Source organism: Garra rufa, chromosome 23 (assembly GCF_049309525.1).
Source record: "Garra rufa chromosome 23, GarRuf1.0, whole genome shotgun sequence".
Classification (NCBI taxonomy): domain Eukaryota; kingdom Metazoa; phylum Chordata; class Actinopteri; order Cypriniformes; family Cyprinidae; genus Garra; species Garra rufa.
In genome coordinates this window covers 3,007,369-3,020,998 of record NC_133383.1, presented here as the reverse complement: position 1 = coordinate 3,020,998, position 13,630 = coordinate 3,007,369, and the positions used below count along the sequence as shown (strand labels likewise).

General features: G+C 30.3%; 2 protein-coding genes across 2 annotated transcripts in view; both read left to right on the top strand.

Moving 5' to 3' along the window:
- The first annotated feature begins 221 nt into the window (after positions 1–221).
- LOC141299483 (serine/arginine-rich splicing factor 9-like) lies at positions 222–12,534 on the top strand. The gene is made up of 5 exons (XM_073829839.1): positions 222–311; positions 1,899–2,215; positions 2,304–2,503; positions 10,044–10,216; positions 11,991–12,534. The coding sequence occupies exons 2-5, from the start codon at positions 2,058–2,060 to the stop codon at positions 12,210–12,212; spliced, it is 753 nt and encodes a 250-aa protein (XP_073685940.1). The 5' UTR covers positions 222–311; positions 1,899–2,057; the 3' UTR covers positions 12,213–12,534.
- Positions 12,410–13,630, top strand: part of sgsm1b (small G protein signaling modulator 1b) — a 33,344-nt gene continuing 32,123 nt past the window's right edge. The window contains exon 1 of the mRNA XM_073830191.1: positions 12,410–12,425. Within this exon, the coding sequence (XP_073686292.1) occupies positions 12,410–12,425 (16 nt within the window). The remainder of the gene's footprint in view (positions 12,426–13,630) is intronic.

Sequence of the window (13,630 nt, the reverse complement as noted above, 5' to 3'; positions counted from 1 at the left end):
CATGAAATTAATACATTAGGAAAAACATTTATCTGTTTAGTTTAACTTTCTTCAATTTTAAGAATATAAAAATCCTAAATCAGTCAAATCTGCATCTTTATATTTATCTAATTTTAATTTGACTGTGATATAGACAACATTTGTGCTCGTGTTTTGCTTGTGTGTTTTGTAGTGACAGGTTTCCGCCGTTTGCTGCAGTTGCTCGTTTGAGTCTGAAGGGGGCGGAAGTTGGTGTCACTTCCTGATCCGGGGAGGGGAAGCGCGTGCGCTTATTTATCCTCGGTTTTTATTACGAGCTGCAAATTACAGAGGTAAACCCAACCATTCGTTTCAGACTTAAGTTCTATTTCATCTTTAACCACATTTATGCGTAAGAAAAAAAAGCCTGTCCTCGTTATTTGCTGCTGTTCGTTATTTTGCTCTGAGCACTTGTCTCAACAAAGAAGCTAACAGCTAGTATGCTAATGTGTTTGTGTTGTAGTGTTATCAAACACAGAAATATCACACTTTTAGTCTTGTTCAGGTGACCACGTAACATAAACGAAAACGAACGGATTTAGGTAGATACTTTGAGTTAAATAGTGAATTAAATGCGTTAGACGACCTGAGAGATATTAGCATTGTTAGCAGCTGTCATGGCTGTTCTCTGATTTGCATTTGACTCCATTTATTGAATTATCAAAGCCTGCCGTAAAAAGGGATTAAATATAAACAGATTTTTTTTAATTAAATGTTGAAACGTACATATTTGCGAAGTGATTCTCTTTGCAAAGCTTATATCAGATGTTTATTTAGCAGTTATTTCTAATTTCCTGCTTATTAAAGTGTGCTGCATGCCTTTTAACATATTAAAAGTCATTTTTTAGGCCTTAGCAATAAGTATTTTCACTTAACATATTTTTTACACTACCAGTCAAAAGTTTTTGAACAGTAAGATTTTTAAAGTTTAAAAAAAAAAGTCTCTTATGCTCACCAAGCCTGCAATTATTTGATCCAAAGTACAGCAAAAACAGTAAAATTGTGAAATATTTTTACTATTTAAAATAACTGCTTCCTATTTGAATATGTTTTAACCTTTTAATTTATTTCTGTCACCAAAGCTGCATTTTTAGCATCATTACTCAGTCTTCAGTGTCACATGGTTCTTCAGAAATCATTCTAATATGCTGATTTGCTGCTCAAAAACATTTATTTTTATTATTATATATAATATGATATATTAGAGAATTATTATATTGTTATTATAAATATTTAAAACAGTGAGCATTTTTTTTTCAGGATTTTTTTTATGCAAATTTTTTTCAGAAATAAAAAGCTTTTGTAACATTATAAGATTGGAGTTGTAATTTTTATATTATAGAATCATTATTATTCTATATTATTAATTCTATTAATTATTTATTATTATATTTAGTTATAGAAAGTAAAACTTTTATTTAACAAGGATGATTTAACGTGATGATAAAGACATTTATTATGTTACAAAAGATTTCAATTTCAGATAAATGCTGTTATTCTGAACTGAAACGATTTCTACTCATCTGTTGTCAACTTAATAATAATAATAAAAGTTTTTGAGCAGCAAGTCAGAATATTAGAATGATTTCTGAAGCAGCATCTGATACTAAAGACTGGAGTGATGATGCTAAAAATTCAGCTTTGAAATCACAGAATAAATTACATTTTAAAACATATTCAAATGGAAAGCATTTATTTTAAAAACTAAAAATATTTTGTGATTTTACGGTTTCGGCTGTGCTTTGGATTAAATAAATAAGGTTAATTACGATGTCAATGATGTTATTCAAAGGTTTAATGCTGGATTGAAAGCATCAGGCCCTTGTTCCTCGTCTGACCGTCGTGTATGTTCATTCTGATTGATTGTCCTTGTTTCTAAGTTTTCAGACTGTGGTCCTGGAGGGTCCTGTGCTGGGTTTCTTGAACTCGACATGAGTTTAGAGTTGTAAATAGAGGCTTTTATTGGGACGGACTAGAGTTTGGATGTTCTGAAAGCCCCTGACGCAGGGAAACGCTCTATTTCCTCGAAGGTTAAAGCCATGTCGGACGGACGGATCTACGTGGGAAACCTTCCCATGGACGTCCAGGAGAGGGACATTGAGGATCTCTTCTACAAATACGGAAAAATTCGGGATATTGAGCTGAAGAACAACAGAAGCACCATCCCGTTTGCCTTCGTGCGATTTGAGGACCCACGGTGAGTCGCGCGGCCTCCCGGAACACGCGGACGAGGCTTTTTCAAGTGTAGAACGCAAATTAGGAGCACTTTCCCTCTCTTCCTCTAGGGATGCGGAGGACGCCGTCTTTGGAAGGAATGGATATGGATTTGGAGACTGTAAGCTGCGTGTGGAATATCCTCGATCTTCTGGATCCAAATTTAGTGGACCTGGAGGAGGAGGAGGAGGAGGAGGAGGAGGAGGAGGAGGACCACGGGGACGCTTCGGGCCCCCGACGCGCAGATCTGAGTTTCGCGTTATTGTGACGGGTGAGTTAACAGGATTGAGGCAAGAATATACAGTATTAAGAATCATACTTCAATGGATTGTGTAGCAGGGATATTATAGTTAACTAAAACAAAAAATCATTACTTGAAAATAAATATTAACTGCACCATTGCTTATTTTTATTTAAAGTATCTTGTACTAAAATAACTAAAACTGAAATAAAAGAGAATAAAAACACTGTGGACCGAAAAGGCAAAAACACACCAAAAATTACTGAAACGTTAAAGAAAATAAAAATTAAAACAGAAAATATAAACACAAAATCTATTACTGTACAAAAAAGTAATTTATAAATGAATAAACAAAAATAACAAGTGTATACAATTTTTTACATTTATATTTGATGAATTTTTAGAAAAATATAAGAATTTTGATGTACTAAAATAAGAGAATAAAAACAAAAAAATACTAATGTTAAAAAAAATAAAAATGAAAACAGAAAACATAAAAATAAAATCTATTATCTATAATCTATTATTGTACAAAAAATAATAAATCAATAAATGAACAAAAACAAGTTTATACCATTTTTTACATTCATATTTGACTAAAAAATATTTGAAATAAAAGAAAATATTTTTTTTTTTCTAAAATGTGAAAGAAAATAAAAGTTAAAACAGAAAATATAAAAATTCAATAAATGAACAAAAATAACAAGTTTATACCATTTTTTACATTAATATTTGACTAAAAAATATTTGAAATAAAAAAGAATAATTTATTTTCTAAAATGTTAAAGAAAATAAAAATTAAAACAGAAAATATAAAAATCTATAATCTATTATTGTACTAAAAATAATAAATAAATGAACAAAAATAACAAGTATATACCGGCTTTTTACATTAATATTTGATAAATTAATCTAGAAAAATAAAAGAATTTTGATGTGCTAAAATAATGAAAACTGAAATTAAATAATAAAACCCCAAAAACATTACTAAAATGTGAAAGAAAATAAAAACAGAAAATCTTGTTCAAAATATTAACAAAAACTATAATTGTATATCAGTAATACTAAAATAACATTATTTTACAAGAAAAAATAAATAAAACCAACAAACATATACAATCTTTTAAATTGAAATTTGATAAACTTATTTGAAAAAATATAAGTTTAAATTCAATTTACTAAAATTGCTAAAACTGAAATATGAATAAAAATGAAAACAAAATATAAAAATAAAATCTAGTTCAAAATATAAAACGAAAACTATTTCAATAATAGTAAAGTAACATATTATTTAACAAAAATAAATAAATGAATGAACAATAATAACAAGTATATAAAATCTTTTAAATGGATGTTTTATAAACTCATCTGGAAAAATATAATATATATTTTTATATATATGTATATATATGTACTTAAATAACTAAAACTGAAATAAAAAATGAATGAAACATTAAAGAAAATAAAAACAGAAAATATGAAAATAAAACTGTTCAAAATATTAACAAATACTATAAAAGTATATCAGTAATACTAAAATAACATGATTTTTCGATAAATAAATAAATAACAATTATATACAATCTTTTAACTTGATTTTTGATCAATTAATCTGGAAAAATATAAGCATTTTGACTAACTAAAATAATTAAAACTGAAATAAAAGAATAAAAATACCAAAAATGACTAAAATGTTGAAGAAAATAAAAATGAAAACAGAAAATATTAAAATAAAACCTAGTTCAAAATATTAACAAAAACTAGTATTTCAAAAATAGTATTAGATATTATAGTTAACTAAAACAAAAAAAATCATTACTTGAAAATAAATCAAATAAATAGTAACTGCATAAAATAAGACTCATTTTATTTCAGTTTATGTAATTTTTCTTGATGTACTGAAATAAAAGAGAATAAAAACACTGTAGACAGAAAAGGCAAAAAGACAAACTATTACTGAAACGTTAAAGAAAATAAAAATGAAAACAGAATATATAAAAATAAAATCCAGTTCAAAATATTAACAAAAACTATAATAGTATTTCAATAATAGTAAAGAAACATATATTATTTAACAAAAATAAATCTATTAAAAAAATCTATTATCTATAATTTATTATTGTACAAAAATAATAAATAAATGAACAAAAATAACAAGTGTATACCATTTTTTACATTTATATTTGAGAAATTAATCTAGAATGATATGAGAATTTTGATGCACTAAAATAACTAAAACTTGAACAATTAAAACAGAAAATATAAAAATCTATAATCTATTATTGTACAAAAAATAATAAATAAATGAACAAAAATAACAAGTATATACCGGCTTTTTACATTAATATTTGATAAATTAATCTAGAAAAATAAAAGAATTTTGATGTGCTAAAATAATTAAAACTGAAATTAAATAATAAAACCCCAAAGACATTACTAAAATGTGAAAGAAAATATAAAAAATAAAATCTTGTTCAAAATATTAACTAAAACTATAATTGTATGTCAGTAATACTAAAATAACATTATTTTGCAAGAATAAATAAATAAAACCAACAAACATATACAATCTTTTAAATTTAAATTTGATAAACTTATTTGAAAAAATATTTGAAAAGTTTAAATTCAATTTACTAAAATAGCTAAAACTGAAATAAAAGAGAAACCACATAAAATTACTAAAACATTAAAGAAAATAAAAATGAAAACAAAATATAAAAATAAAATCTAGTTCAAAATATAAAACGAAAACTATTTCAATAATAGTAAAGTAACATATTATTTAACAAAAATAAATAAATGAATGAACAATAATAAATATATAAAATCTTTTAAATTGATGTTTTATAAACTCATCTGGAAAAATATAATATATAGTTTTATATGTATATATATGTACTTAAATAACTAAAACTGAAATGAAAGACAGAAAAGGCAAAAACACACCAAAAATTACTGAAGCGTTAAAGAAAAAAAAAAAATTGAACCAAAAAATATTAAAATAAAATATATTATCTATAATCTATTCTATCTATTGTACAAAAAGTAAATAAATGAACACAAATAACAAGTGTATACCATTTTTTACATTTATATTTGAGAAATTAATCTAGAATGATATGAGAATTTTGATGCACTAAAATAACTAAAACTGAAATAAAAGAGTTTAAAACACTGGACAGAAAAGGCAAAAAACACAAAAATAACTGAAACGTTAAAGAAAATAAAAATTAAAATGGAAAATGTAAAAATAAAATCTATTATCTATAATCTATTATTGTACAAAAAATTATAAATAAATGAACAAAAATTTATACAAAGTATATACAATTTTTCACATTTATATTTGATAAATTAATCTGGAAAAATAAGAATTTTGATGCACTAAAATAACTAACTGAAAATAATAACCCCCCCCCCCCCCAAAAAAAAAAAAATTACTAAAACATTGAAGAAAATAAAAACAGAAAATATAAAAATAAAACCTTGTTCAAAATATTAACAAATACTATAATACAGGTCCTTCTCAAAAAATTAGCATATTGTAATAAAGTTAATTATTTTCTGTAATGTACTGATAAACATTAGACTTTCATATATTTTAGGTTCATTACACACAACTGAAGTAGTTCAAGCCTTTTATTGTTTTAATATTGATGATTTTGGCATACAGCTCATGAAAACCCAAAATTCCTATCTCAAAAAATTAGCATATCATGAAAAGGTTCTCTAAACGAGCAATTAACCTAATCATCTGAATCAACTAATTAACTCTAAACACCTGCAAAAGATTCCTGAGGCTTTTAAAAACTCCCAGCCTGGTTCATTACTCAAAACCGCAATCATGGTCTCAAGACTGACGACCTGACTGCTGTCCAGAAGGCCATCATTGACACCCTCAAGCAAGAGGGTAAGACACAGAAAGATATTTCTGAACGAATAGGCTGTTCCCAGAGTGCTGTATCAAGGCACCTCAGTGGGAAGTCTGTGGGAAGGAAAAAGTGTGGCAGAAAACGCTGCACAACGAGAAGAGGTGACCGGACCCTGAGGAAGATTGTGGAGAAGGACCGATTCCAGACCTTGGGGGACCTGCAGAAACATCCCCAGGTCAAGCCACTTTTGAACCAGAAACAGCGGCAGAAGCGCCTGACCTGGGCTACAGAGAAGCAGCACTGGACTGTTGCTCAGTGGTCCAAAGTACTTTTTTCGGATGAAAGCAAATTTTGCATGTCATTCGGAAATCGAGGTGCCAGAGTCTGGAGGAAGACTGGGGAGAGGGAAATGCCAAAATGCCTGAAGTCCAGTGTCAAGTAGCCACAGTCAGTGATGGTCTGGGGTGCCATGTCAGCTGCTGGTGTTGGTCCACTGTGTTTTATCAAGGGCAGGGTCAATGCAGCTAGCTATCAGGAGATTTTGGAGCACTTCATGCTTCCATCTGCTGAAAAGCTTTATGGAGATGAAGATTTCATTTTTCAGCATGACCTGGCACCTGCTCACAGTGCCGAAACCACTGGTAAATGGTTTACTGACCATGGTATTACTGTGCTCAATTGGCCTGCCAACTCTCCTGACCTGAACCCTATCGAGAATCTGTGGGATATTGTGAAGAGAAAGTTGAGAGACGCAAGACCCAACACTCTGGATGAGCTTAAGGCTGCTATCGAAGCATCCTGGGCCTCCATAACACCTCAGCAATGCCACAGGCTGATTGCCTCCCTGCCACGCCGCATTGAAGCAGTCATTTCTGCAAAAGGATTCCCGACCAAGTATTGAGTGCATAACTGAACATAATTATTTGAAGGTTGACTTTTTTTGCATTAAAAACACTTTTCTTTTATTGGTCGGATGAAATATGCTAATTTTTTGAGATAGGAATTTTGGTTTTTCATGAGCTGTATGCCAAAATCATCAATATTAAAACAATAAAAGGCTTGAACTACTTCAGTTGTGTTGTAATGAATCTAAATGTGACCCTGGACCACAAAACCAGTCATAAGGTAAAATTTGTTTGTAAAAAAAAGTTTGTTAAGATAGGACAATATTTGGCCGAGATACATCTATTTGAAAATCTGGAATCTAAGGGTGCAAAAAAATCAAAATATTGAGAAAATCACCTTTAAAGTTGTCCAAATTAAGTTCTTAACAATGCATTTTACTAATCAAAAATTACATTTTGATATATTTATAGTAGGAATTTTACAAAAAATCTTAGTGGAACATGATCTTTACTTAATTTCCTAATGATTTTTGGCATAAAAGAAAAATCAATAATTTTGACCCATACAATGTATTTTTGGCTATTGCTACAAATATACCCCAGCGACTTAAGACTGGTTTTGTGGTCCAGGGTCACATATATGAAAGTCTAATGTTTATCAGTACATTACAGAAAATAATGAACTTTATCACAATATGCTAATTTTTTGAGAAGGACCTGTAGAATATCAGTAATACTAAAATACAATTATTTTACAAAAAGTAAATTAATGAACAGAAATAACACTTATATAAAATAGATTTTTATAAATTCATCTGGAAAAATATAAACATTTTGATTTACTGAATAAAAGAATAAAAACACAAATTAATAAAACGTTAAAGGAAATAAAAATGAAAACAAAATATAAAAATAAAATCTTGTTCAAAATATTAACAAAAACGATAATAGTATTTCAATAATAGTAAAGTAACATATTATTTAACAAAAATAAATAAATGAAGAAAAATAACAATTATATGCAGTCTTTTAAATTGATTTTTGATAAATTGATCTGGAAAAATATAAGAATTTTGATGTACTAAAATAACTAAAACTGAAATAAAATAGAATAGAAACTAAAATTACTAATGTTAAAGAAAATAAAAAATTAAAACAGAAAATATAAAAAGAAAATCTAGTTTAAATTATTAAAAAACGAATAGTAAATCGATAATACTAAAATAACATATATTATTATACAAAATTAATACATGAACAAAAATAACAATTATATACAATCTATTAAATTGATATGTGATAAATTCATCTGGAAAAATATAAGAATTTTGATTTACTAAAATAACTAAAACTGAAATAAAAGAATAAAAACACTATAGACAGAAAAGGCAAAAACACACAAAACATACTAAAACATGAAAACAGAAAACGCATACACACAAAAAATAATAAATAAATGAACAAATATATGTATATACAATCGTTTAAATTGATGGTCGATAATTTCTCTTGGGAAAATATCAGATTTTTTTTTTTTTTTTGTGTCCATGTCCATTAATGTACTTTCTGAGTATTTAAATTGACAGTTCAACCAAAATTAGGATTGTCAGTTTAATCAAACATTTTTGTTTGTTTCTCCATTGTATAATAAATCCATATAAATCCAGCAGTTTGATCCAAGGCTTGTAAAGAGATTTGATCGCTTTATATGACAAACAGACCTCATTCAGGCTGATTAAAAGGATCGTTTCTCTTGGATTAAATGCTTGATTCATATGAATTAGTTTTATCTTTTTGGATCTTCATTTTTTGGTTACCTGAACTTTCAATGGAGAGACAAAAGCCTATAAGATAAATTATGGGTTTGGTGAGTAAATGATGACAGAATCTTCAGTTTTAGATGAACTGTCCCTTATAATACTCAAAAGTACATTGATGGATTTTTTTTTTTAAGTTTCTCCTAGTAAAATATTACAAAAAATGTATTTATATGTTTTTTATTTGTTTGTAAAAATTTTTTTTTTTTTGTTATTGTATACAATTAATTTAAGATTTATTTATTAAATCCATTTTAAATCTTAATATTAATTTTAGTTTGCCATTAATTGCCTTTGATGCTGATATGGTGTAAAATGCATTGATAAATGCATTTAATAAAACTAACCTTTAAATCTTAATGAACTTAATTGTGACCCTGGACCAAAAAACTAGTCATAAGGGGCATTTTTTAAATCTGAAAGCTAAATAATTTCCATTGATTTATGGAAAATATTTGGCCAAAATACAACTATTTGAAAATCTGGAATCTGATGATGCAAAAATCTAAATATTGAGAAAATTGCCTTTAAAATTGTCCAAATGAAGTTCTCAGCAATGCATACTACTAATCAAAAATGATGTTTTGGTGTATTTAAGGTAGGAAATGCACAAAAGATCTTCATGGAACATGATCTTTACTTAAAATCCTAATGATTTTTGGCATAAAGGAAAAATCAATAATTTTGACCCAGACAGTGTATATTTGGCTATTGCTACAAATATACCTGTGCTACTTAAGACTGGTTAGAAATTTACTAAATATCTTCATATACATGATCTTTACTTAATATCCTAATGATTTTTGGCATAAAAGAAAAATCATTTTTTGGCTATTGCTACAAACAGGGTCACAATATACATTTTACTTAAGCTTTTATTGTAATGCATTGTAAATGCTTGACTTAAATAGTGCAAAAATAGGATCATTTGTTTGCACGCATCTACATTTTACACACGTTTACAGCACTTTCCTTTATAATTTTCAAGACTGTAGCATAAAAAACATTTTACATTTGTGTCGTGTCTCTTATGCAGGTCTTCCTCCCACCGGAAGCTGGCAGGATCTGAAAGACCACATGCGGGAGGCTGGAGACGTGTGTTTCGCTGATGTGCAGCGTGACGGCGAAGGTGTGGTGGAGTTCCTCAGACGTGAGGATATGGAGTACGCACTGAGACGCCTCGACGGCACAGAGTTCAGATCCCACCAGGTCAGGGTCTATTGTTTATTTATATTTAATGCATAACTAGCTGACCAGGTTTACACCTCATTGCAAGTTGTATTCTATAGGGATGCACCAAATGTTCGGCAACTGAAGTTATTCAGGCTGAAAATAGCAAAAAAAAGCTCTTTCCGTGTTCGGCCGAATAAGCAAAAAGGCAGAATAAATGATAGCGAACAATGGCGTGATGCTAGGGCTGTTCAATTAATCGAAATTCGGTTTCGATTTCGATTTCTCCTTCAAACGATCATGAAAATGCAGTAATCGAAATGAGACGATTATTGCGCCCCCTTTCCACTGGTGCGCTTTCGCTCCTCCATAAAAGCCTAATTTCACATGCAAATCAGCTAAATCATGTAACGTGACTTTCATAAAACAGGACGTGCTTGATTTATTAATGTTTCTTCGATGTTGTGTTTTTAATAGCGCATAAGAAAACTTGCGCTGCTCTGTGAATGCGCTCAGAGACGGAGCAGAACACGGACATTTAAAGGTATCTTTTAGCCCATGGTGCGCCTAAACGCTCAAATACACGCAACAACATTTCAAAATGAGGCGCTTGGTGAATATTCATGTAAACTGACAAGAGTTATGTCTTAAATGACCATAAACAGTTGAGAATGAAAATATGTGTGCAACAGTATATTGGATCCGTGTGGTACAGCGGCAACACGTAATAATCCTTCTGCCGTCTCTGTGCCTAATATGAATAAAACGTAAAAATACAAAGAGAAAAATCACTCGCTGCTCGTGAATGAAGGACGTTTGTAGTTTTAATAAGAAACAAAGCATGTTTAAAGGAACACTCCACTTTTTCTGGAAATAGGCTCATTCTCCAACTCCCCCCGAGTTAATAAGTTGATTTTTACCGTTTTGAAATCCATTCAGCCGTTCTCCTGTTCTGGCGATATCACTTTTAGCATAGCTTAGCATAGATCATTGAATCCTATTAGACCAGTAGCATCGCGTTCAAAAATGACCAACGAGTTTCGATATTTGTCCTATTTAAAACTTGACTCTTCTGCAGTTATATCGTGTACTAAGACCGGTGGAAATGCAAAGCTTTAATTTTCTAGGCTGATAAGATTCCGGCGTAATAGTCAAGGAAGTTTGCTGCCGTAATAAGGCTGAAGCAGGAGCAGTAATACCACGCAGCACATGTGCAAATGCTAAACTAGCTGGGAACTCATTTCTGATAATACTCCGCCTGCTTCGGCCATATTACGGCAGCAAACTTCCTTGACTATTACGCCGGAATGGAAGTGTAGTTCCTAATCTTATCAGCCTAGAAACTCGCAGCTTTGCATTTCCACCGGTCTTAGTACACGATATAACTACAGAAGAGTCAAGTTTTAAATACAACAAATATGTGACCCTGGACCACAAAACCAGTCTTAAGTCGCTGGGGTATATTTGTAGCAACAGCCAAAAATACATTGTATGGGTCAAAATTATCGATTTTTCTTTTATGCCAAAAATACTGTAAACCTATCAAAATGTAATTTTTGATTAGTAATATGCATTGTTAAGAACCTAATTTGGACAACTTCAAAGGTGATTTTCTCAGTATTTAGATTTTTTTGCACCCTCAGATTTCTGGTTTTCAAATAGACGTATCTCGGCCAAATATTGTCCTATCCTAACAAACCATACATCAATAGAAAGCTTATTTATTGAGTTTTCATATGATATATACATCTCAGTATTTATATCATGTTTCAACATATCAACATTCATTCAACAGTAATTGTTTGTGTCACAGGGAGAGACGTCCTACATCAGAGTGATGGAGGAGCGGGGCACAAGCTGGGGTCGCTCACGCTCCCGCTCCAGATCTCGCGGACGTTACACACCCCCGTACCAGAGCAGAGGGTCACCGCCGTCCCGCTACCGATCGCCGCCGCGTCACATGACCCGCCATAGCCCGCCCTCCCGACGAGCCCCGCTCCAGCATCACAGCCCCCCGCCGCGCCACTATCGATGAGCGGACGCCTCTCCGCCGCCTCGCACCCTCTTTTCTTTCTCAGTTTTGTAATTTACATTCCATTGTAGGAACCCCAAAGGCCTTATTCACCGTTCAGTTCACGGAGAGCTTGCGAATGTTAATGATCACGTGGATGTGGTTATGATTGTGAAAGATCTGAAGATGAATAACCCGTTTTGTCCTTTGTGAGTGTTGACATGAGGCAACAGACGTGTAAAGATGTGTTGTTTGTGATTTAATCTGGTCCATTTCATAGACGTCGACTGTTTTATGATTTTTATTTTTTATAATTTGAATAAAAGGCTGCAATTTTAAAACGTTTCTTTCTGGAATCTCCCCCATGTGGTTTTTCTTTTGCTTTTTTTCTGGTTTTGTATCATGTGATGATTGTATGCATAATTTTTTTTTTCAATTAAAGCATTGAATCAAAGCTTCTGTATGTTAAGTCATTTTTACAAACTAGTGTTTTGCAGGAATATTAAAAAATAGAGTTGAACCCTTGTGCGACCTTATGGACAGTTTTGTCCATTTCAGTTTTGTTTTTTGTCATAAGTGTGCCTGTGTTAATGCCAACTGCATACATTTTGGCTCAGGTGTTTATTTTATTGAAATTTTAATATTTCATCCTCATTTCCTTCAAAAAAATACTTACACTCAGGACCTTAAGGACAAAAATGTATACACAGTGAAACCCATTAAAACTGCAATTTTTTAACCCAGGGCCATTTGGCTATAAAATGACACAATATTTGCTAACAAGCATTATATCGGCAAGGCTTCAAATTTTACATTTTTACCATTTTTTACTAGATTGTGCCCTTTTTTTTTTTCAAATTTGGCATTTTTTTTTTTTTAAATGTAACACTACATAACAAATATAAATGCCTCAAAATGAATGTTGCTGTTCTTCACTGACACACCCAAGAATCTAATAAGCAAAGAAAAAAATTCTGCTTAGCATTTAGTATATGGAAATTGACTACTATTTTTAATTTTTTCATAAAAAAACATCTGTGGCATTATGCAAACAAACCAGCATTTAAAGGGTTACAATTCTGAAAATTAATGAACGTTTGGTATCTATGGATAGAACAGATGCTGGTTAAAAAAATCGACGTCAGTGAAAGTGGAAAAAAATATTAATAAATCATATTTTTATGACAGTTTTTGGACATGGACATTTTTTTTTATTCATTTGGAAATGCTGATGTCAACAGATATTCGATTAACAAATGTTAAAAAATAACATTATTAAATGTTAAAAATTGCTCAATGTTAGATCACATTAATGTAGTTGATTTTTCTATAGCAGTTAATATTTTTAAATTATGCTAGGCATTCAGTATTTTCTTAGTGACATGTTTGAGCAATTGCACATTTAATTCATACGATTTTTTGTTTTATCTGAGCCATTTGTC

Excerpts from the sequence above, each read along its gene's own strand:
- LOC141299483 (XM_073829839.1), top strand. The coding sequence starts at position 2,058 with ATGTCGGACGGACGGATCTACGTGGGAAACCTTCCCATGGACGTCCAG. Across the intron at positions 2,504-10,043 it reads GTTTCGCGTTATTGTGACGG|GTCTTCCTCCCACCGGAAGC; the intron begins GTGAGTTAACAG and ends TCTCTTATGCAG. Across the intron at positions 10,217-11,990 it reads CAGAGTTCAGATCCCACCAG|GGAGAGACGTCCTACATCAG; the intron begins GTCAGGGTCTAT and ends TTTGTGTCACAG.